General features: G+C 44.8%; 1 protein-coding gene across 1 annotated transcript in view; it reads left to right on the top strand.

Annotated features, from left to right (window-relative positions):
* Positions 1-9,925: 9,925 nt before the first annotated feature.
* TRABD2A (TraB domain containing 2A) overlaps positions 9,926-25,717 on the top strand; it is a 110,983-nt gene continuing 95,191 nt past the window's right edge. Inside the window, exon 1 of the mRNA XM_084629441.1 lies at positions 9,926-10,244. Coding sequence (XP_084485567.1) covers positions 10,125-10,244 — 120 coding nt within the window. The 5' untranslated portion in view covers positions 9,926-10,124. The remainder of the gene's footprint in view (positions 10,245-25,717) is intronic.

Raw genomic sequence — 25,717 nt, forward strand, 5'->3', positions numbered from 1 at the left:
TCTTCTTGACCTGCTGCTCACAAACCGGGAAGAATTAGTAGGGGAAGCGAAAGTGGATGGGAACCTGGGAGGCAGTGACCATGAGATGGTCGCGTTCAGGATCCTGACACAGGGAAGAAAGGAGAGCAGCAGAATACGGAGCCTGGACTTCAGAAAAGCAGACTTTGACTCCCTCATGGAACTGATAGGCAGGATCCCCTGGGAGAATAACATGAAGGGGAAAGGAGTCCAGGAGAGTTGGCTGTATTTTAAAGAATCCTTATTGAGGTTACAGGGACAAACCATCCCGATGTGTAGAAAGAATAGTAAATATGGCAGGTGACCAGCTGGGCTTAACAGTGAAATCCTTGCTGATCTTAAATACAAAAAAGAAGCTTACAGGAAGTGGAAGATTGGACAAATGACCAGGGATGAGTATAAAAATATTGCTCGGGCATGCAGGAGTGAAATCAGGAAGGCCAAATCACACCTGGAGTTGCAGCTAGCAAGAGATGTTAAGAGTAACAAGAAGGGTTTCTTCAGGTATGTTAGCAACAAGAAGAAAGTCAAGGAAAGTGTGGGCCCCTTACTGAATGAGGGAGGCAACCTAGTGACAGAGGATGTGGAAAAAGCTAATGTACTCAATGCTTTTTTTGCCTCTGTCTTCATGAACAAGGTCAGCTCCCAGACTAGTGCACTGGACAGCACAGTATGGGGAGGAGGTGACCAGCCCTCTGTGGAGAAAGAAGTGGTTCGGGACTATTTAGAAAAGTTGGACGAGCACAAGTCCATGGGGCCAGATGCACCGCATCCGAGAGTGCTAAAGGAGTTGGCGGATGTGCTTGCAGAGCCATTGGTCATTATCTTTGAAAATTCATGGCGACTGGGAGAAGTCCCGGATGACTGGAAAAAGGCTAATGTAGTGCCCATCTTTAAAAAAGGGAAGAAGGAGGATCCTGGGAACTACAGGCCGGTCAGCCTCACCTCAGTCCCTGGAAAAATCATGGAGCAGGTCCTCAAGGAATCAATTCTGAAGCACTTAGAGGAGAGGAAAGTGATCAGGAACAGTCAGCATGGATTCACCAAGGGCAAGTCATGCCTGACTAATCTAATTGCCTTCTATGACGAGATAACTGGCTCTGTGGATGAGGGGAAAGCAGTGGACGTGTTATTGCTTGACTTTAGCAAAGCTTTTGACACAGTCTCCCACAGTATTCTTGTCACCAAGTTAAAGTAGTATGGGCTGGATGAATGCACTATAAGGTGGTTAGAAAGTTGGCTAGATTGTCGGGCTCAACGGGTAATGATCAATGGCTCTATGTCTAGTTGGCAGCCGGTATCAAGTGGAGTGTCCCAAGGGTTGGCCTCGGGCCAGTTTTGTTCAAGATCTTCATAAATGATCTGGAGGATGGTGTGGACTGCACCCTCAGCAAGTTTGCAAATGACACTAAACTGGGAGGAGAGGTAGATACGCTGGAGGGTAGGGATAGGATACAGAGGACCCTAGTCAAATTAGAGGATTAGGCCAAAAGAAATCTGATGAGGTTCAACATGGACAAGTGCAGAGTCCTGCACTTAGGACGGAAGAATCCCATGCACCGCTACAGGCTAGGGACCGAATGGCTAGGCAGCAGTTCTGCAGAAAAGGACCTAGGGGTTACAGTGGACAAGAAGCTGGATATGAGTCAACAGTGTGCCCTTGTTGCCAAGAAGGCCAATGGCATTTTGGGATGTATAATTAGGGCATTACCAGCAGATGGAGGGACGTGATTGTTCCCCTCTATTCGACATTGGTGAGGCCTCATCTGGAGTACTGTGTCCAGTTTTGGGCCCCACACTACAAGAAGGATGTAGAGAAATTGGAAAGAGTCCAGCGGAGGGCAACAAAAATGATTTGGGGACTGGAACACATGACTTATGAGGAGAGGCTGAGGGAACTGGGATTGTTTAGTCTGAGGAAGAGAAGAACGAGGGGGGTTTGATAACTGCTTTCAACTACCTGAAAGGGGGTTCCAAAGAGGATGGATCTAGACTGTTCTCAGTGCTAGCAGATGACAGAACGAGGAGTAATGGTCTCAAGTTGCAGTGGGGGAGATTTAGGTTGGATAGTAGGAAAACGTTTTTCATAGGAGGGTGGTGAAACACTGGAATGCGTTACCTAGGGAGGTGGTGGAATCTCCTTCCTTAGAAGTTTTTAAGGCCAGGCTTGACAAAGTCCTGGCTGGGATGATTTAGTTGGGGATTGGTCCTGCTTTGAACTGGGCGTTGGACTAGATGACCTCCTGAGGTCCCTTCCAACCCTGATATTCTATGATTCCATGACAGGAACAAAGAAAGACGATTTGTATCAGTTTTCAGAGTAGATTTGTATCCGTGGTGCCTACACAGCAGCCACTGGTCAGCTCAGTATGAAAGTTTTGTGGTAACAGCCAAATGCCCTCCAGGCTTCTGAATTGTTGCTCATTACGTCTTGGATAACCTATTTTTTGTTAAGTGAGAGTATTATTTTATTTTCTGTAAAATTACATGTAATAATCTGAGGTTTAAAAAAACTGACCAACTTCAGCGCAATTGATTGAGCACAGGGGCTCCTTTACTAATCCCATGGATACTGTGACTCATCAGCACAGTGGTTGAAATTCTGGCCCCACTGAAGTCAGTGGCAAAATTACCATTGACTTCGCTGGATCCAGGATTTCACCCAAGGTATAATGTATATGGGGGGGGAGTCAGGTATCATTTGTTTGTATTTACCATTCACCCAGAGGAGATGATCCTGAGATTACAATCTGTACTGTCTAATTACATGTTTCAGAGTAACAGCCGTGTTAGTCTGTATTCGCAAAAAGAAAAGGAGGACTTGTGGCACCTTAGAGACTAACCTGCATCCGATGAAGTGAGCTGTAGCTCACGAAGCTTATGCTCAAATAAATTGGTTAGTCTCTAAGGTGCCACAAGTACTCCTTTTCTTTTTGTCTAATTACAGTACACATACAAATGATACCATTGTTTTTTACTATCTTGAGACAGTCCTGAGATCTTTGCTTAGTTTTTGCTATGGCTTGTCAAAAAACCGGGAAAACTTTATGCAAACGTTGTTAATGAAAAACTCATTCCTTCTTTGTTGTCAATGTTGTGAATTTCAAAACTGTCCTGCTAGCTGGCTGTTTGGTCAAAAAATCAGGATGAATTTTTCTGTGACATTTTCTGAAAAAATGTTCTTTCTTTTTCACTGAAAAATTGAAATTAGGAAAATTTCCAGCTGCCCTAGTTTTTTCCTCCTCAATTCTTTCCCAGGCAAATGCTCCTGAAATTTCCTAGAGGTCTTCAGGAATTTACTTGAGTGAAAACTGAGCAAGGATTTCAGAATCTGGCCTATTGTAATTAAAATATTTATAATTACTTACCTGACACTGTATTGTCCCCTTCATGGGCTACTCCCATCTAGGGGACAGAAAACTCCATGGGTTTCCACTCTGAGTTTCCTATGCATTTTTCCAGAGTGGCAGGGAGTTGAGGGAGGAAGTGCAGAGAACAGAATGTATAGTTATCCCTCCTGTTGCAGAAAGGGTATTCATCTCCCAAAACCACTGGATCACCAGAGTTCTTCACAGAGGATAATAATGTAACTGTCCTCTGTGACTAACATACGGAGACCTCAGTTCTATTCCCAGCTCTGCCATCAGCCTGCTAGGTGACCATGGGCAACTCACTTTGCCTCTCTGTGTCTCAGTTTTTCCATCTGTACAATGGGGATAATGATACCTGGTAGAGTGCTTTGAGATCTACTGATGAAAAGTGCTATATAAGAACTCACTATTTATTATTAATAATAATAAATTAGTAACAAAGCTAAGTCTTTGGGATGTTTGTTTTGACAGTGGCCCTTTAATTTAAGTGTGTGTGTGTGTGTATGTATATATATAAAATTAATACCTGAATATATTACTCCATTTTTATCAGGCTTGGCATTTCACTTCTTCCTCACTCTCATTTTCTAAACAATTGTTGTTTGATTAAATCCCTTTGGTGTTATTTTCAGATGGGCAGGGGGGATATAAAACTTTTAACTCTTTACGGCCTGAACTTCCAAATGCTCCTGTCATTTTTGTTATTTCTAGAGAGCCGGGGTTAATGCAATTCAGTGCTCCCTGTTCTGGTCTTGTACTCTCTCTTCATGTCCTTTCAGCGCCTAAGAGATTTATTTTTGTTTAGCTTTCCTGCTCCATTCAAATTGAGATTACTATTATTAAGATGTGTTTAGAGTACAGCATTCCACTCTTTCCTCTTTATTTTGAGCTTCTGGCTGACTACGCGTGATAATTACATGTAACCACTTCACTTTGTAATATATTCCCCATATTTCCCTTCCAGCTGACCTAACACTTTCATACAGTAACATACTACAAAGTTCACTAACCCTTTTTATCTGGAGGCATAATTGGGGCTGTGTGTTTCTGAGTCTCTGAAGTCCACATCAATCCTTCTAAGCAAACTTCCTTTCAAATGCAGATAAAGTAGAGTACTTTTTCTCAACTCAATGAGAAAAGCTCTTTTGCCTCCTTTAGTGCCTGTTTTATGATATCTCTTTCATTATTTTAATAGAAAAATCAGCAAATTTAGCTTTCCAGGCCATGCAAGCAGCACTGTGCATCTAGTTTTGCTTGATTTTGACTGTATCATAACTTAGCCTGTGTAGCCTGATAAATATGATTTGAATATAATACCATAATAATAATTTGAATATAATATAATATAAGACCTAAGTGTAGATGTCCTTTTTCACAGCCTCTCCATGCCAATGCTCCCCGGGGTTTTTAACATGACTTAACTGATACCCAGTTAACGCAAGTTAGCTAAGACGTTTGTATATGACAGTCTGGGTACCCCATCAATGTCTGTTCCACACACATTTGTGAAGTCTAGACTAGCAAGTACACAGAAGTGTTAGTAACCTTGAGGTAACTGACCCTCAGTCAATTCAAGTTAAAAACACTAGTGTAGACACAGTCTCAGTTTGCACTAAGGGGGAAGTTCAGGCCCCAATTCAGGAAAGTATTTAAGCATGTGCTTAAGTTCATCCTTGTTCAGCAAAGCCCTTAAGCACATGCTTAAGTCCCATTGAAGTCATCGAGGTTGCTATACAGGGATAAAAAGAATAAACAAACCCTGGATAGACAGGGCCTTAGCAACTTTGGTTTTCCCTCTGTGTTTCCATTAATGACAGTAAACTCTGGCTTTTAACTGAAATATGACACAGTTGTACAGTTTGAAAGTATCTTTAAAACATTTCCTTTGCACACCTCTTATCTTATTTTCCATCAGGCAATTCACCATGGATCAGTTGCTTTGGAATATACATCCATTCAAATGATATGGCAAGTGGCATTTTGATCTGTTTTGCCTGTGTTCCAGTGAGTTACATGTGCTCCAGTAAGTACTGTTGGTTATTTTATCTTTCTACTTTATACTCACAATTGACTGAAAATGTCTCACATGTAAGAAGCTATCTAACCAATTCAGTAGCAAGACAGCACCATACAAGACATTCTTGCAATGTACAGTTTGATCAATCTGGCATGTGAAAGTCATGTTGCTCCCAAACCCAGTCATGTAGATCAGATGTGGAGCTGGCTTACGAAACACTTGACTTTCCACCCATCATCTATGAGGGCATTGTTAATAAGGTCACTACCATGGTAGGTAAATGTTGTCACAGTATTTAGCACCTGGCTGCTAACGCTGATGATCAGTTTGAAACACTGTTTACTTAGCAGTGATTGGTTTACAGCCACAGTATTTGAAACCCTAATTGCCTAACCAATGTCACATCTCTGGTTCTTCTTCATAGGCCTATGAATGCCCAGTTACCTTCCAAAGAGTAGTTCTTTAAAATAAGATCTGTTGAAGAGATTACTTTACATATTGCATGTAAATTATATCCCTAGCCAAAACCAAGGCTCTTTGCCAGAAGAACACATTGATTTTTTTTAATGGTTAGCACAATCTGCTGAAAGAGTAATATGCATTTTATATATTGCCTACGCACACAGTTCTTTTTATCACGAGCACGCTTCCACAAAGCTCAGGAGGAAATTACAACTGAAAAAGTTAATACATACTTAACTTGAGGTCTGAATTGGGCAAGCTTATGGCAGCTTGTTGAGCTGGTACTTTTTTTTTTTTTTTTTTTTGGAGGCCTCCACCTTGTACTCCAAGAGCTAAGCATTCATTACAAAAATAAAGGATGAAATTGTAACCCTGTTGAAGTCCATGGGAGTTTTGCCTTTGACTTCAGTTGGGTCAGGATTTCACCCCAAATCTCTGTCTCTTACTATTGTGCAGATAAACTTAAAAATGTGAACAGAGCGTTACTAATACAGTGATGTCTGCCTCAGTCTCCAGCCAGCCTGAAACAAGGAGTCTGATTCTCCCTTGCCCTGCACATAGTATAGCTATAGAGATCAGTGGGAGGTAGGTTTAAATTGCTGCCGAATCAGAATGGCAGCATTTTAGATCCACTGTTGCACTAGAGTAAATGACTGTGCCAGGCACAAGGCACCACAGAGTAAGACCCGGTAGCAGTGAGAGACGTGTGGCAGCCCCTATTCATCACAAGTGGGCATTAACTTTAAAGACTAATAACGCTCATTTAAAATGTCAAAATTGTTAATGCATTACTGATCAGTGCATGCAAAAACGAAGTGAGGGATTATGAAGGTCTGTGCCATCTGCTAAGAATGGCACTGCATTTTGTTGTCTTGGAGGGTGGAACTCGGTTTGTGGATGGAGCTTTGGGGAGTGCCAAGCCCGCCCCCTCCCAATTTGACTGATTTACTCCTGCAAGAGACTTGTTTCTTTTTGCTTTTTTTGGTCTCTAATAAAACAAGAAAAAAGAACAATCACCTCTACCCTACAATAGTTTCACATGCTAAGGCATGTTGTGGAGTGAGCTGGTGTCCAAACTTTAAATAAATATGTTTATATTTCTCCTTTATTTGCTTAAGTCACAAGAGTTTTGTTGTACAGGAATTATAGCGGCTCCATTAGTACCAATATAATTAGCAGAAAGTTCCTATTATTAAGCTTGTTGAGGGATATGAAACTTGGCCACTTTAATTCACATTTGGCTGGAGCCTGGCACACAGGCTCTTACCTTTAGTGCAACGTTTTTAACTGGAGATTACTGACAACGTGAAATTTTGAGATTTTAATCGCTTTTGATCAGTGTCATAGCAAATATGGTTGAACTTTGACAGCTAAAACAATGCAATAGGTTCTTCCATGTAAAGCTTTTTGTAAGGATCACATTGTTCATATGAAGATGACTGGACTGTCATGGCCAATGGAATAACTTATCTGTGCGCATAGTATTTCTAAATCACAAAATGATGACAGAGGTTGGTTTCATAACTGGATCTGGAGTCTTTAGGGCAAGAGTAAGTCCAAAGTAAAGGCTCCCTTTATGCTGTATCCCAAGCCAAAAATGGTTGAGTGGAGAAAAGACAATGGAAGAATCATCAGGTTCCATTGATATGGAAACCACTTCAGACAACCTGCAAACCCAATGTTATGTCAGTGAATTAGGGACTTCACTTTGTCCTTGACTCCTACTAGCAACAACCAATAAAATTGTATAGTACATTTCTTAACATTCCCAGACAAACAAATTGATGAGAGGTTACAGCTGAAAAAGTATCCTGTAATTTAAAGGAGAAAGCTGGAAGAACACTTTTTGGTTTAAAAACTTCAACATTAGAAAACAGGAAATTCTATGTTAAATTTAAAATAAAATCCTCCCAACCTTTGAGTGTAGGGAAATTCACAGTGAACTCTCTGCTCCCCTTATGTCAGTCCTGGCTGAATTCCTGTTCAGGTGACCTGTTCGGCCATTAGAGGATAACTTGGCAGTAATAATAATATCTAGTGCATTTCATTAGTAGATCTCAATGCACTTTACAAAGGAGATCAATATCATTATCTCCATTTTATAGATGAGGAAACTGAGGCACAGCGTGGTGAAGTGAGTCGCCCAAGATCACCCAGCAGGCCAACAGCAGAGCCAGGAATAAAAACAAGGTCTGCTGAGTTGCAGTCCAATGCACTAACTAAGCCACATTGCTCTCCATCGCCCATGCCCTTTTGGGTGGTACTTATATCTGGAAGTTGGCTGGTACATGTATTGGTAAATCAGCGATGGCACAGTCTTTGTCTAGGTGGCAAATTGCAAAACAACATTTGCATAATAAAGGTATACTTTCCAGGAGGGGAAGAACATTTTGCATCATGGGTATCTGTGGGCCTCAGAAATGTGAAGGGATGGATGTGGTTTGAAGATGCCTGCTCACAACCACAGCAGCTGGGTGCTGTTGCGGAACAAAAATTAGCCCCCTGTAATCCCACAAAATTCCATAGGTGTTCCTCTCAGGGTTCTAACCTACACACTGCCTAATGTTAGCATCTAGTGCTTTGAGCTCCTGCAGATTAAGAAGGCACTAAAGAAATGAAAAGCACAGTTATTGGATAGCACTCTTTGGCATCCATCTGTGCTCCTGTACCAGAGCTCAGCTGCATGGGTTAGGAGCAGCCTTAATTTGTAATTTTCTTGCTGTTGTCAGATTAAAAGTGTGGTTTGGGCCCTTTTTTCTCCCTGTTGAGCTGCCAACATTTCAAGTCCCACCATTAAGTTTATTTATATCCTAATTCTTTGAATTTATACTGCATATGAATAATACACCACAAGGATGTTTATGCATTTAGTTTCTCTCTCTTGCCCATCTAATGCAGCCAACACAGGCAGCTTTGGAGAGGTTTCAGTCCCATCCTCTGCAAGATTACTGTAAATTTTGCAAAAAGAGTCAGTCTTTTATTGCATCCAGTTTCCCCAGCCCCTGTCCAGTGCTGCATAAGACAGGGAGAGTTAAACCCTTCTAATATGTGTTCTGTATTTGCACTTTATGTTTTGGTTTGAGTAACTCAGAATGTTCTTTGCAAAGGAAAAGGAGTACTTGTGGCACCTTAGAGATAAATTGGTTAGTCTCTAAGGAGCCACAAGTACTCCTTTTCTTTTTGCAAATACAGACTAACACGGCTGTTACTCTGAAACCTGTCACTTTGCAAACGAATTGCACTTTTAATTTATAACTCTAACGCTCACCTGTATCTCAGGTCAGGTGTAATTTATTTTAGTGTTTAGATCCCAGTCCTGCATGGACAGATGAAGTCCATAAAAGTTGCTCATGGTGCATAAAATTAAGCACATGCGTTAGATTTTGCAGGATCCAGACCTAAGTTCTCCAGCAGCATGTGTCAATTTAAATCAAATCCAAACCAACTTGTCGCTGCTTTCACTTCCATATGTTTTTATTCCCTCACATATTCCCTTGTCATTTCCCTTCCTCGCATTTCAGTTTGATTTACTTGTCCTAGAACTAAAAGACCTCCTGAGAAGCTGTAGCTCACACAGAAGTGCTGGGCTTGCTGCAGAAATTGTCTCTGGCTTGCATTAAAATCCACGAATTTACTTTCCCCTTTTCTTATTATTACCGCTGCCTGACTCCTCCAACGTCGAGGAAGTGCCTGGCCTCACTCCCTAACCGAAAGTCCCTGGGCACTGAAGGAGAAAAGGCCAGAGGAGAGCGAGGGGGTGATTAGACCCACAGCCCAGTCCCCTCTCTGCCCTGCCCGGCGTGGGGGCAGACGCCGGGGAGCGGGCTGCAGGGGAACTAGGCTGCTCCGAAGGCTCCCGGGCAGGGGACTGGGAGCAGCCCGCGCCCCGGGAAGACGTATCCTCCCCCCTGGGTAGGGTGGGGGGAGAGTTTAGGGTTAGGCACCTCCTGCGGCCAATCGCACGGAGCGGGTGACTTCGTGCCTCCATCCAGGGGCTGCCGCAGGAACTACAGAGCTGAGCCCAGCCTCCTGCAGGGGAGGAGAGGAGCGGCCGGTCCCCTCGGGAGGGCTCCCCGCTGCTGCCGCTGCAGAGCCCCGCTTTCCCCCCCAGTCCCGGCATGGCGAGCCCCCCCTCCCGCGCGGCCCGGGGACCCTTTAAGGGGAGGGGGCAGGGGCTGGGAGGCCTGGTATTGGGGTGACTCCGCTCCCCTCCGGCCAACGCTCGCGGCTCGCCAGTCCCCGGGCTCGGAGCGACGATGGTGCAGCTCGCCTGGGCTTGCCTGGTGCAAAGCTGCCTCCTCCTGCTGGCCCGAGCACGCCGGAGCTCGAGCCCCGCCAGCGGGGACCCCGCCGCCAGCTGCGAGCTCCACCGGAAAGTAAGTGCCTGGCCCGGCTCCGGTCCGGGGGAAAGTCCCTGCTGAAGGGGACAGGGCTGGGCTGGGCTGCGAGGGACTTTCCGCTGCCCGGGGCTGGGAGATTTAACTTGCGGGGACCCGCCTTGCTCCCCTGGTAGCAGCCCGGCGTGGGATGTCTCCCCATGTGGGAGACCCGGGAGGCAGCCGCCTGTCCCGCTTGCCTTCCTTCCTGGCTGGTTTGTGGGATGCAGTTTGGGGCTTTGCCCGCGCCCCGCGCAGGGAGAAGGGAAATCCTGGCTGCCCCCCCCCCCCGCGGCTTTCCCTGCCTTCGGGGATCTGTGGGGTTCCCCCCCGCCTCGTACAGCTCCGTTCTTTTGCTCGGAAACACGCTGGAGCAGGGGAGAACCTCTCTCCAGAGACAGGGGAGGGGGAAAGGAGCCGGGCACGGATGGCTGGCTCGTAAAAGATGAGGTGTAAATAGTGAAGTGATGGGATTTCCAGTGTCCGTCATGAGATCCAGCTAGGGGAGATAAGGAGGGGTGAGGAGCGCCAGCCTGCTGTTTGTGTGGGTCCTCGCCGTGTTTACTTTCTGCAGCTCTGATTCCTTTGGCAAATCACTCCAGTTTTAACCGCCCCCCCCCTTGCATCCTGCCAGTGATCAGAAGAAGTGTTCTCCAAACACGACCCTGTTTGTTCTAGCTCTTGATCCTGGTAACGCCACCACTGTTTACTCTCTCTGCACAAGATGATTTGAATTAAAACGTCTCCTTCAACCTGTGCTTCAGGTCTTTTTGTGACATCCTGCAAATTCAACTAGATAGGTCCACAGATTCTGTACTGGACTTTTAAAGTTGGAATGAAAGGCTGCAAAAGGCAGGCGAATGATTTCACTAGCAGAGGGAAGTGTAAACATGTTGAAAACTGTCCTAAGCCTGCTCTGTAGATGACCTCTGGGACCTTTTAACTTGAAAATGGTAACAGAACATAGATCCAAACAAAGAGTAAAACATTGCTCCTCACAATTTTTGCTTGAGACTATCTGACTGTTTTTTTTTAAATGACCATGTGATTCAGTTTTCCAGAGATTCTTTGACAGTACAGAAAATTTACAGATGACTTGTTCTTTTTGTGCTCGTTTTCCTGTTTCCAGTCCTCTGAGGCATGGCATACCACGTTTTATTAAGGTACCCATAATGTATTATTCCCTCATGGAAATCTTGCTGTGGTGCTCTTTTAATAAGAACTGCTGCAAGAAATGTGTAACTAAAACCAGTTTCTCATAAAGTAGCCACCAGCAGTTTTTTCTTAGCGCTCAGAAAGAGTTCTTGCTGGAGCAGCTCGGAATATAGAAGAAGGTGAAATCAGAGCACAGAAGGATTAAATGCCTACTGTGAGCATCATGTGCAAACAGGGAATTGATGGTAATGGACATAATACACTTTTTAGTTTAATTAATTAAGGATGACCTCAATTGGTGCCTGCTTGGTATGGTATAGTTAAGCCTCGCTAGGATGGTTGCCTGGAGACAAACTGATAGTACAACCTGGCACTTATATAGCGTGTTACATGGTCAAAGACCTGTACAAACATTAACTAATGAATCCATACCCTGGGGAGGTAGCTATGGAATATTATGCCCGTTTTATGGATGGGGAGAATGAGAGATTAAAGTGACTTGCTCCAACCCACAGAGTGGCCCAGCTTTCTGCAAGGGTATTTGCCTCACATGTGCAATGCCAGTTGTGTGTGCAAATCAGGGATGTGCCCCTAGGAATGGGCATGCATAAATCCCAAACTTCACATCCACAGTGCTTGTTGGCACATAGGAGTCAGGCACAAGGAAAGGGTGGGTGCAGACTTGGGAGAAATTGGACTGTTCTCCTGCTTCAGGGGCAAGTAACTCTCGTGAAATAGGTGGGAGTTACTAGTTGGTTGCGGTGTTGTTGTAGCTGTGCTGGTCCCAGGGTATTAGAGAGACACGGTGCGGGAGGTAATATCCTTTATTGGACCAACTTCTGTTGGTGAGGGAGACAAGCTTTCAAGCTCCACAGAACTCTTCTTAGTGTCTGGAGTTATTAGTGTCCTACAACGCAGCTTAGCTCCAAGCTATGGGTGTAGTTTTGGGGAGGGTCAGGGGGGCATTGACACCCCCCCCCAACTGCAAGTCTCGGGCAGACATGGAATTTCTTCCCCCCGCCCCCCATGCACAGCCTTGTTGGAATTTCCTCCCCCTTGCCCCCCCCCAATATAGAAGTCAAACTGTGCCTATGCTCCAAGCACCACCTGAATCTGAATCTCCTTTCATAGTTTGTTTTACCTTTCAGTGTCGTGGCTTCCTGCTGGCTTTTGCCAAGACTCGTCACTTCTGCCAGGGCAGTTGGTTACTTTGGCACACTGTTTGCCAGAATTGCTACCTGGTTGCATTTATGTTACTTTTTATTTTTTATGAGGATAGATTTTTTGCTTATTGCTCAAGCCCCAACCTGGACAGTTAACAACCATACTAATTAGCAAGCTAGCAGCATAAACTTTTGTTATTACTGACCTGTTTGAGGCCGTCTCTACACGATTGAATTTGACTGTCTGAACATGATTGTTCGCAATGATATTAGCTGACCCATGTTGAGCATGATTAAGCAGCAAGTGAGGATGAGGACGAAACATGATGAACAAAAGCATAAGGCCAAGATTTTCAGAAGTGACTAGTGATTTTTGGAAGCCTCATTTTTTGGCTGCCCAATTTGAAACACTTCAAAGGGGCCTGACTTTCAGAAAGTGCTGAGTACTCACACTCCGAAAATCAGATGCTTTTAAGGTATCTCAAGTTCGGCATCCAAAAAATCAAGGCACTCATAATCACTGGTCACTTTCAGAAACCTTAGGCATTCTTTCTCTAGTTCATTAAGAAGTGCTGCAGTGTGTTGGATTCAGTGCGTGGCTTAGAGGCAGTCTGACCTGTTCTCATGTACCTGAGAAGATGCTCAGCCTGGTTTGCCTCATCTACGCTCACTTCTAATGTTTAGTCCTGGGTTAGCTAACATGATTGCAGCCAGCCATGTTCAGGCACAGCAAATTTCATAGTGTAGAGCAGACCTGAAAGGAGCTAGGATCCATTGAAGTGCAGGGCTCCTATACTTAGGGAGGTGACAAATCCACAATTGGCTCATCTCTGTGCACAATATACCGTTGGTTTTACAATGATTTGGGGATCCTGTGGGAGGATTTAGCAGCTGGCCAGTGGGGTCAGGTTGGAGACCCTTGTCATCAGGGAGCTGTGTGATGGTTTGGTAGCTGGGAGAAGGCCAGGGATACCTTTTTATTGCTCTTTCCACTTGTGAGCTTGTCTCCCACGCGCTCACTGCAGGGACGCCTACCTGTAGCCCACCTGTCTCATGCTGGGTCCTGCTGCCCCCTAATGAACTGTCCATACACCAGGCAGCAGTAGAGTCTGGGGCTTTCCCAATCAGAATCAATCAGGAATCGGGGCTTTGGAGCACTGCAGACTCGACTGTGTGTCACACTACAGGCAGCTTATCTGAGATGCCAGAGCGGGTCTAGCAGACGGCACTCAACCCCTGCCAAGGTAGAAGGCGGTTTGCCAGCCGGCCAGTCAATTTATTACTGGAGCCAGGATGTAAACCAGATTTCAGTGTAATCAGTGGCGGCACCCTCATAAAACTGGGTCATGTTTGGAGAGCAGGTGCCAGGCCAGGCTCGGCTCCCTTCAGAGGATGGGGCGTAGAAGCCATGGGCTTGTGTGAATTTGTAGCAAGGACTTTCAAAAACAAAAAAGTTTTGGGGCATCTGTAAACTTTGGCAGAAAAAATTGTATTTATGGAAAATTGCAAGCCTCCGGTTGAAAACACCAACATGTTTTCACCAGCAGTTGATGCAACAAGACTTTTACCCTTTGTCAAGAAAACCAGAGGTGAAATGTGTTAACGAAGTCTCATTATCTCCTGATTACTATGCCATTAAAATGTGAGACTGCCTGTAGTTTTCCATATTGACAGTCTGCTTCCTCAGGTCATTAGGACAGTGGGAGAAATGACACTATTCAATGATAGATTTTATTTTCAGGTCATATAAATAGGAGTATCCAGCTATTTTCACGGGGGTGTTGTGTAAAAAGGAAACACACTCTTGAAATGCCACATGAACACTTCTAACTCCATCTCTTTTTAAACAACATTCCCCATTGTGCCTGAAGTGGATAAAGTTTTTTTAAAATACCAGTTCCTCAAATTATGGGATGTGCTTTTTCTTACCTCCCTAAATTGCTTTTACACCTGCCCTCCTCTGTGACTCCCAAACCTTCCATCCTGAGTGTGTGTATTCAGTGTCTGAAAGAGATAAGTTGCTATTTTAAGGAAGTGGCAAACAATAATTCTTCAGAGACCTTTCTTGTCAAAGCTCCATGTTATAGCTAAAACTGCAGCCAATAATTCTCCCCAAATCCTGGATTTTTGGCACAGTAGAAACCATTCTATGTTTTCCTGGGGGAAAAAAGCTTTTAAAAGAATTAATTTGCAAGAGTGTCTTTTGTGAACATTTAGGGTTTTCCCCATTCATGAATGAACTCTTTTGATCTGTTAGTGTATTTTGCTAAATGTTGATGCACATTTATGTGTTTAATGCCAGCCCCCAGGGATTAGCAGTTGTAGCTATTTACAAGTGTAGGGAGCATTGTTCATGATAAATGGGCCAATTAATCTAAACGGCTAACTTTTCCCCATTATATTTGCTTCTAAAGAGCATAAGCAGTTTGTCCCTTTATGTTATCTCATCTGTCTGTTGTAAATTCTGGCTTTTAGTTTGAAAACTGATTTTTATTTTTCCTCTGGTGAAAAAGGTACTGAATTTGTATTCTTTTAATAGTTGTATGCAATGCAGTCCTTTTCCCCAGGCAAACTCCATTAAACTAGATTTAGGATATTAAGTATGCCAGTAATTTAAAGGAGGGGAAATGAAGAGAATATTATTAATAATGTATTTAACATTTGCAGTTAGGTGCATGGGGCACTTCACTCACTGTACAAAGACATAGGCCCCGATCCTCAAAAGTCATTAAATACCTTTGGGGATCAGGGCCACAGTCCCTGCTTTGAATAGCTACAACCTAAGTGGAACGTGACAAGATGGGACACTGAAAGAGATAAGCAGCAGACAAAGGAGATAGAAGGAGTGCAAAAAGCACACACAGAGGAAGATTTTGGGGCTGCTTGAGGGATGTATTCCCAGTTTTGTATTACAGTACTTTAAAAAAAAAAAAAGCGTGAGAATATGGTAGTAAATTTAAAGAGGCCATGTGGTGCAACAGATTGGCCACTGGACTAGGATGCAGATGACCTGGGTTCTATTCCTGGCTCTGAATGATTACAGTGATAGAGGCCCTAAATGATACTGGAGCCACTGTACGTTCACATAGTGACATTCCCTTCCCTGAAGAATGTAGTCTAAATACACAAGACAGCCCCAGAGTGGGAGGGAAGAACAGAGGTGATGCGGTTTGCCAAGGTCACACAGCAAGTCACAAACAGAGCTAGGATTAGAACTTAGCACTTTTGATCCTCAGTTCAGTTCTGTACCCACTGCACCACACTGCCAGTGAAGAGTCCTTTCCTTTTTGATTTTCTAGGTTCTCGCTCGTTTGTCAATGGCTTTCTGGTAACCGGATGCCCAGTGTAATTCCACTGGAGATCTTTGTTTCTTCCCGTTGCTTAGCTGCATTATTTATTTTCTGTATCTCTGTAGTGTTTTACAGCAACCAATACAAGGTTTCAATGGTTTTGAAATAACTGTTGGGGAGGAAAATTACAGTATCCCTGATAGTTGTGTTACAATAAAATACTTTGCGCGGATGTCATAAAAACCTTCCTGTTTGGCAGGTTGTAGCTCTGATCTACCAGCAGGTCTTTGTTGGCACATGAAATGATATATGTCAACTGACAAATGAAGTAGGAGGTGTATATTTGGGGACTGAATGTTATGTCTTATTACGGTCCCGTAAACGCTGCTTGTGTCCTCCTGGAAAAGCAAGCCGGCAATTGCAGCAAAGCCTTTTGCTGTTGGTTTAAAATAGCTGGAATCTGGGGGTTGGTCTATTTCATGATGTCTCAAAAATAAATCCATGAAAAAACTATTGGAAACACCCTTTAGCAAGAGCATTTGGCACCTCTGCTCTCCTAAAACAAATAAAAGGAAGTCAAGGTGCACAGAGAATTGTAAAATTATCTAAAGGTAACTGGATCAGCTAACTTCAGGAGATAGCTTGGCACAGGATTCTGTTCCTAGTCATGCTAGTGACTGTGATTTGGCCTTAGGCAAGTCATATTGCCTCCCCATTTCCCTCAAACTCTTTTCTATCTTTTTAAGCTCTTTGAGGCAAAGACATATGTCTCCTACGATATGTGTGATGTGCCTATGACAGTAGGGTTCTGATCTTTGCTGGGGCCTATCTAGCTATGATCTTTATCTTGCCCTCTTCACTGTCGTATCCGAGCACCTCACAGTCTTTAAAGTATTATCCGCACAATCATAGAATTATAGAATATCAGGGTTGGAAGGGACATCAGGAGGTCATCTAGTCCAACCCCCTGCTCAAAGCAGGACCAATCCCCAATTAAATCATCCCAGCCAGGGCTTTGTCAAGCCTGACCTTAAAAACTTCTAAGGAAGGAGATTCTACCACCTCCCTAGGTAACGAATTCCAGTGTTTCACCACCCTCCTAGTGAAGAAGTTTTTCCTAATATCCAACCTAAACCTCCCCCACTGCAACTTGAGACCATTACTCCTTGTGCTGTCCTCTTCTACCACTGAGAATAGTCTAGAACCATCCTCTCTGGAACCACCTCTCAGGTAGTTGAAAGCAGCTATCAAATCCCCCCTCATTCTTCTCTTCTGCAGGCTAAACAATCCCAGTTCCCTCAGCCTCTCCTCATAAGTCATGTGTTCCAGACCCCTAATCATTTTTGTTGCCCTTCGCTGGACTCTCTCCAATTTATCCACATCCTTCTTGTAGTGTGGGGCCCAAAACTGGACACAGTACTCCAGATGAGGCCTCACCAATGCCGAATAGACGGGGACGATCATGTCCCTCGATCTGCTCGCTATGCCCCTACTTATACATCCCAAAATGCCATTGGCCTTCTTGGCAACAAGGGCACACTGCTGACTCATATCCAGCTTCTTGTCCACTGTCACCCCTAGGTCCTTTTCCGCAGAACTGCTGCCTAGCCATTCGGTCCCTAGTCTGTAGCGGTGCATTGGGTTCTTCCATCCTAAGTGCAGGACCCTGCACTTATCCTTATTGAACCTCATCAGATTTCTTTTGGCCCAATCCTCCAATTTGTCTAAGTCCCTCTGTATCCTATCCCTGCCCTCCAGCATATCTACCACTCCTCCTAGTTTAGTATCATCCGCAAATTTGCTGAGAGTGCAATCCACACCATCCTCCAGATCATTTATGAAGATCTTGAACAAAACCGGCCCCAGGACCGACCCCTGGGGCACTCCACTTGACACCGGCTGCCAACTAGACATGGAGCCATTGATCACTACCCGTTGAGCCCGACAATCTAGCCAACTTTCTACCCACCTTATAGTGCATTCATCCAGCCCATACTTCTTTAACTTGCTGACAAGAATACTGTGGGAGACCGTGTCAAAAGCTTTGCTAAAGTCAAGAAACAATACATCCACTGCTTTCCGTTCATCCACAGAACCAGTAATCTCATCATAAAAGGCGATTAGATTAGTCAGGCATGACCTTCCCTTGGTGAATCCATGCTGGCTGTTCCTGATCACTTTCCTCTCATGTAAGTGCTTCAGGATTGATTCTTTGAGGACCTGCTCCATGATTTTTCCAGGGACTGAGGTGAGGCTGACTGGCCTGTAGTTCCCAGGATCCTCCTTCTTCCCTTTTTTAAAGATGGGCACTACATTAGCCTTTTTCCAGTCGTCCGGGACTTCCCCCGATCACCATGAGTTTTCAAAGATAATGGTCAATGGCCCTGCAATCACATCCGCCAACTCCTTTAGCACTCTCGGATGCAACTCGTCCTGCCCCATGGACTTGTGCACGTCCAGCTTTTCTAAATAGTCCCTAACCACCTCTTTCTCCACAGAGGGCTGGCCATCTACTCCCCATGCTGTGATGCCCAGTGCAGCAGTCTGGGAGCTGACCTTGTTCGTGAAGACAGAGGCAAAAAAAGCCTTGAGTACATTAGCTTTTTCCACATCCTCTGTCACTAGGTTGCCTCCCTCATTCAGTAAGGGGCCCACACTTTCCTTGACTTTCTTGTTGTTGCTAACATACCTGAAGAAACCCTTCTTGTTACTCTTGACATCTCTTGCTAGCTGCAGCTCCAGGTGGGATTTGGCCCTCCTGATTTCATTCCTACACGCCCAAGCAATATTTTTATACTCTTCCCTAGTCATATGTCCAACCTTCCACTTCTTGTAAACTTCTTTTTTATGTTTAAGATCTGCTAGGATTTCACCGTTAAGCCAAGCTGGTCGCCTGCCATATTTACTATTCTTTTGACACATCGGAATGGTTTGTCCCTGCAACCTCAAGGGATTCCTTGAAATACAGCCAGCTCTCCTGGACTCCTTTCCCCTTCATAAAAAGAAAAGGAGTACTTGTGGCACCTTAGAGACTAACCAATTTATTTGAGCATGAGCTTTCGTGAGCTACAGCTCACTTCATCGGATGCATCACTTGCTCATGCTCAAATAAATTGGTTAGTCTTTAAGGTGCCACAAGTACTCCTTTTCTTTTTGCGAATACAGACTAACACGGCTGTTACTCTTTCCCCTTCATGTTAGTCCCCCAGGGGATCCTACCCATCCGTTCCCTGAGGGAGTCGAAGTCTGCTTTCCTGAAGTCCAGGGTCTGTATCCTGCTGCTTACCTTTCTTCCCTGTGTCAGGATCCTGAACTCAACCAACTCATGGGCACTGCCTCCCAAATTCCCATCCACTTTTGCTTCCCCCACTAGTTCTTCCCTGTTTGTGAGCAGCAGGTCAAGAAAAGCTCCCCTCCTAGTTGGCTCCTCTGAGGCAGGATAGTGCTACTATGCCCATTTTACTGATGGAAACTGAGGCAGCCTGCAGTGGAGCAGAGGATTTAACCTAGGTCTCCCAAATCCTAGGCTTGTGTCCTGACCACTGGACCATCCTTCCTCTCCTCCATCTGGCACCTAGGGCATCAATATACATAATAAAGTGACTAGTGCCTAAAATTGAGTGTGGTGTGATCCATCTCTGGATCCTGTGAGTCTGATTTTCCTCTTACGCTGGTGTAAATCAGGAATAAGTCATTGAAATTAGTGGAGTTACGTGGTCCCCTTTGCATCTCTCTGGCAGTGTCAAAGGACCGTAAAGTGTAATGCTCACTTTAAGGCCCCTTTCTGCTGCTGGAGCAGTGTAAAATGACCTTAGTGTAGAGTGGAATCAGACCCAGTGCCTTTATCTACTAAATATTCTTGAAATGAGGTGAGAGAGAGGGGCTGCCAACTGTCCCATAGCGCTGGGAGGGTGAGCAAGCGTCACCACTGTTCCTGTGTTATCTCACAGCCACTTAGCACTTTGTCGAATTGCTCCCCTTTTGGGGGGAGGGGAGGAAGATGTTTGCTTACTTTTTATCTTTAAGCTACATGGAAAAAATACCTAACAATAGAAGAGCTGCACAAGGGCAAGTTAGGATCAGTGTGTGATACGCACAGGGTGGAGTTTTCAAAGGCACTCGGCCTGGCTGTTTTCTCCTCCAAGCCCAGGGCAGTAAAATTAGGCCCATGCAGAATGCATTTGAAAGTCTCACCCACAATTTTCAGAGTAATAGCCGTGTTAGTCTGTATTCGCAAAAAGAAAAGGAGTACTTGTGGCACCTTAGAGACTAACCAATTTATTTGAGCATAAGCCTTCGTGAGCTAGAGCTCACTTCATCGGATGCAGTGAGCTGTAGCTCACGAAAGCTTATGCTCAAATAAATTGGTTAGTCTCTAAGGTGCCACAAGTACTCTTTTTCTTTTCACCCACAATTGCCATCTCAGGTACTTGGGTGGCTTTCAGTATCCTAGTATCTAAGCACCTCACACTCTGTAATGTATTTACTCTCTCAGCATCTCTGGGGGGCAGGGCAGGGCTGTTATCCCCATTGTACAGATGGGGAGCTGAGGTGCACGGGCGATTAAGTGACGTGCCCAAGGTCGCACAAGAAGCCTGTGGCAGAGCAGGGAACTGAACCCAGGTCTTCCCCATCTCAGGCTAGTGCTTTAACCGCTAGTCCCTCCTTTCTCTCACATCACTGCCACCCGTTCTGTCCATCTATGCTGAGTAGAGCTCTGGCACAATTAAGGAACTTACTAGACACTTACTAACCAGAGGCCTATAACAAAGCTGTAGATTTTGTGGGGGGTTTTCAGGGGGAGAGAGTGGGTGGAAGAAACACAAGGGAGCTCCAGAGGCAGCCCCTTTGGTGAGCTGCCCAACCTCCCCTCAATACCTTCTGTGGCTGGAAAGGGGGAGGCTGTTGGGGAAATGGGCGTAAGTAATAACACCTGCTCTCCTAGGAGAGTGGGGGTGTCAAATGCTTTGAATGCCGGCACCGCCTTCTGGCAGAAGATGCAACTTTGTGCAGCAACTTCTAAAGCTCTGTGTTGGCCAGCAGGATTGATTATGTTCAGGTGTTGGGCTCCTGTCCAGAGCAGACTGTGCCATGCAGTACTAAGGGTGTGCTTTCCCACCAGATGTGCCGTCCCTCCAAAGATGGTAAATGGAGGTCCATTCTGCCCATTTCTAATGCCTGTTCTTGTGGGAATTAACGATCCCATAATAGTTTTCAGAGAGAAGCAAGGAGGCCCAGCCTGCCCTCAGTAATAACTCTTGCTGCTGTTTAGTGCATAGAAATGTCTGTAGTAACATCCAAGTACTCTTTAGGCACAGAGATCTCATCTGAGACTGGGTGAGAGCCATTGCTGAGTGCATAACCGGGGCTGGCTTCTCCAACACAATACACTGTACTTACGGATTGCAAGCTCTTTGGGGCAGGGACTGTCATTCACTCTATGTCTGTACAGAGCCTAGCATGGTGGGGCCCTGATCTGTTTGGCCTGTAGATGCTACTGCAAAATAGTTCTTTGATAATAATAATAATAATCTACTTTCGGTATCTATCTGATTGCTTTCTAAAGGCCACTGAACTTCCCAGAGTATGTGAGTATTATGGCAATTACTCTTCTGGTGAGTTTGTTTATGATCCTGGATGAACCTCAGTTGTCACCCTTTATGTTCCAGCCAGATAAAGCTCAGTTCTCTGCATGTTGGCTTTAGCCTTCCAGCAGCTTTTGTTTGGTTATATTAGTTGAGCCAAAGAAATTTTAAGCTAGCCAGAGGCAACTCTTTCCCTATGATCCCTTTTAGCTTTGGCTCCTCCCGTGCATTGCCTGTCACGTACAAGATCAGACCTGTTTAAAGCAAAGGATGCCCTTTCAACCTCCTCCATAGCTATGGCTGCTCTCCTGTCTTTTTGTTCACTTGCAGCTAGTAAGTGACACCACTTGTCACTCCTCCTCTGTGGCTTCCATTTGTCTCCATTTGTTTTCTTGCCACATTAACGTCTTCCTCGTATTTTCCCTATTAACTAATAACTGGTTTAGTCCTCTATAAAATTAAAATGCTGGTAAATAAAAGGATTTTACACTCTTTAAAGAGACCTCGTCAACTTGAAAATCACCTTGATTTTCATGGGAGCGGCTGGGTGTTCTGTGCTTGGAAAATCAGGCCATGTATTTATGCCTAAACGTAGGCACCCATTATAAAAAAAATCTTGGCCTTGAAATGTAGGCTTATGGTGCGTGCTTTGGAAAATCCCACCCTACCTCTGAAATCAACGGTAAAAACTCTCATAGACTTCAGCGGGAGAAGAGTTAAATCAACATTGAACACTCTGGCTAGTTGCACCCTGAGCGTACTATTCTTAGTGAAGGTTAAGGCTGTGCAGAAGTTGATGACACTCTGCCTGGGGAAAGCCTCCTTCCTTACTACAGGTGAGTAGCCCATTTGTAAGGATTTCCTGGATGAGTGGATTCTCATTAAGTCAAAAATAAAATAAAGCAGAATGACTGTCAAAGCACTGGGAAATGAAGCATCAGCACTGCAGCAAATACCCAGTCAACACTTACTCCAAACCAAACTGCTCCTGATACAGAACGACATTCCCTTGCCCAGGAAGGTCTCCTATAACCACCTGGGGGATTGGGGAGATTTTCTAAGGCACCGATAGCAGTTAGGTGCCTATCATTGGTGCTTTTGAAAATCTCCTTGTTGGTCTTCCAGGCTTACTTCTACACAGTTCTCTCTCCTGATATTTAAACATTTGGGGCTAGATTCTCCTCGCACTAAAGCCTGCTCTGGAAACACAGAGAGACCTTACAGTGGGTGTAAATTACATTAGAGGGGACTTTAGTGTAAAGGAAAATCCAGTGCTTGAGCCATCAAACTTCCCACAGATTCATTTTAAAATGGCCTCCCTTACTAGTGTTCTTAGTTCCTTTCTGTCTCCTGGCGCAGTTTTTCCTCCAGCTTTGCTAGTCATTCTCTTTCCTTTGTCTGTTTTGTTTTCTCTGTTTAATTGTGGTTAGCATTCTGTTTATCTTCCTCAGCCCAATCTTCTTTCACCTCCCCTTTCTACTCAGGGCACTTATCTCACTTAGGTTTTGATTCATCAGACTATCCTCATTCAGCAAAGCAGTAACCCACGTGCTTAATTTAAAACCTGTGCTTAAGTTCCATTAAAGTAATTGGACCTTAAGCACATGGATTCAGAAAAGCTTCCCTGTTCAGGAAGGGGATGTGAACATTTGCCTGCTAAAGTCAGGGCAAGTGCTAAATTGGGCTTTTGCTCCATGTCTATTTTCAATCTTCTGTTAGTTATTACTTTACATATTTCTGTCCCTTCCCTATGTCAAACCTCTTCCATCTCTATTAAACCACCCTCTCTATCCTCCCCCCTCTACTTTCTCTGCTTGCTTTTTCCTCATTCATGCTCCCTTCACTTTCTTTTTCCATAGTCATTTCCTCACATTCTTTTCATGTCCCTGCCCTGTCCTTCTTCTTTTCTTCATCTAGCATCTCATGGTCTGTTGTATTTTTCTAGCCTCTTCCTTCAGGCCAGCTGGACCCCTTTGCTCCTGTTTAGCTTCCTGCAGGATGAGGGAGTTGAGGACAGAGAAATCAGAGGAATCCCAACATGCCAGAAAAGCTAATTCAGCGATAGAGTGGTTTTTGTGGCATGTGTGTCCGTAACATATTCCAATGTCCCATGCCAGCTGTGGGATGCACCTTTCATTTCTTCGGCATGCATGTAACTTTGCCTCAGAACACTGCAGTCCTCGCTTGATTTGGAGACCTGGCCTCTGGGTGACAGTAAAGTAGACGTGCTGGAGTTTTCAGCTGAGGAGTGCTGTGATCTGGAGCTGTGTTTGATAGAGAACATTCTCAGAAACCATTGTCTGGGATGAGCCACTGTGGAATTATCTTTCACATTAACCCTTCTGGCCCTAGGTTTCCACTGGAAATGCATAGGCAATGTGTTTCCAATAAGTCTTCTAAGGAGCCTGTTCTGCATTTACCAGCCAGAGCAAGGCATCTAAGCTCAACATTCACGCACACATAAATCTAACCCCAGCTCTAGGGCAATCTTTTTGGCTGAAAGCTGACCGTATGTTTGAATTGAGTGTCTGGATGCCCCTGTTGGAGCCAGACATTCGATAACCAGATCTTCCTGCCGGGCAGGGATGGGGTGGAGATTCCAGATGTTTTGTGCTTCCCTGCTTGTGGGCAGACAATCAGGAGCAGATTGCCTCTTACAGCAGCACTGACCCCATCATGTACTCTGATTGTAGATTACCTGGGCCCGCTCATCAGCTGGTGTGAACTGGTGTAGCTCCTTCAAGTGAAGTCGTTGAAGACGTGGTGACCCCGTATATATTTACTGTCATGCCATAGACCACTCAAAGGCTTGATACAACATTACCCTCTAGGATTCTTTGAGATGTTATGGTCAGTTCTAGGGGAACACTTTAAATCATTCTCTATTAAAGCAAACACAGTGACGTCTGAGAACCAGACAGAAATTTAAGCCACCACAGGGCAGGATCTTTTTAGAGCTAGTTCTAAGGTTTGTTGCTACTAAAGTAACTAAGCTGTGCAGTTAAGAGTTTGAAGGCATCTGAAAACCATATGTTTTTTAAAAAATAAATGTAAAAGTTTTTTCTCTATTTCAAAAAACATTTCTTGGAACTGTGGGCCAGGTCTGGCTCTCAAGCAGCATTCTAGCTTCCTTTTTTGTCTTCTAAAGTAATTGCCTTTTTCTCCCAAAGCTGTGCTGAGATAGGTTACGCCGAGGGGTCAGGGATGGGCATCAGCCACCTGTGCAGCCTGTGTTTCCAAATTATTATCTGAGTATGTTCCTTATCCACCTGCCTGTTATTTTTCATGTTACATGCTGACTCAGAAGTTCTCCAAGGATGTGAAGCTTGGCAAGGGCATTCCCTCACCAAACAGATTTGCATCACAAAAAGCTGTGTCCAGACTGTTTCCTGGATGAAAGTTTTCTGTCTCTATGCATGTTTCCTTTCTCCTGGAGGGCCTCAGAAATCATCCATGGATGCTAAAAACATGGGCTTTTCCTGATGGAGAGGTTGAAGGGTGGAGATAGTGGCAGCGAATCGACTTCACCAAAGCAATGGCCGCATTTGACCCACTCTGGCTGGGGGAGGTTGGCTAACGTAGATTCCACTCCCTGGCTGGTATCTGCAGGCAGTGTTGTCATCAACGGCAGGGCTGAAGTGTCTGTCACTTGGGTTTTTCTGTGAGATGGAGAGGCCAGAGCCACTGGTTTTATTTTAAAAAAAATAATGACAATGGGGTTTTAGTGTTTTAAAAAACAAAGAAAAACCCGAGTAAGGCAGGGGGGGTTTTACTACCAAAGGAATCTCACAAGCTGAAAAAACAACCACGGTCCCAAAAGCGTGGCAGGTCCACCTTTGTTAATAGTGCCTAGCTCTAATTATCAGTAGGTCTGAAGGCACTTCGCAAAGGAGGTCTGTCTCATTATCCTCATTTAACAGACAGGGAAACCGAGGCATGGAGGGGTGAAGTGATTCTCCCCGGGAGCTGGCCAGAGCCAGGAATAGAACTCAGGTCTCCTAAGTCTCCACCCCATGTTCTACCACTAGACAACACTGCCTTCCTTTAAAAGGAGAGACCGTTCCTGTGGGCACCGAGAGTAACTCTACTGGCCAGCAACATCGTGTGGCCCATTGTATTTGGGGTGCAGACTTGCCGGCGAGAGGCAGATCATACTAAAACAATGTAACTATTTATAACCTATGTCACTTGCCGTGGGTATTTCTCTCCTCTCCCCGTCTGTGTGATTTTTCTCCCCATGCCCCTCCCTCCCCTCCAGCCTGCAGGCCATTGTTCGTTTA

Source organism: Lepidochelys olivacea (genome assembly GCF_965140295.1).
Source record: "Lepidochelys olivacea isolate rLepOli2 genome assembly, chromosome: 5".
Taxonomy (NCBI): domain Eukaryota; kingdom Metazoa; phylum Chordata; order Testudines; family Cheloniidae; genus Lepidochelys; species Lepidochelys olivacea.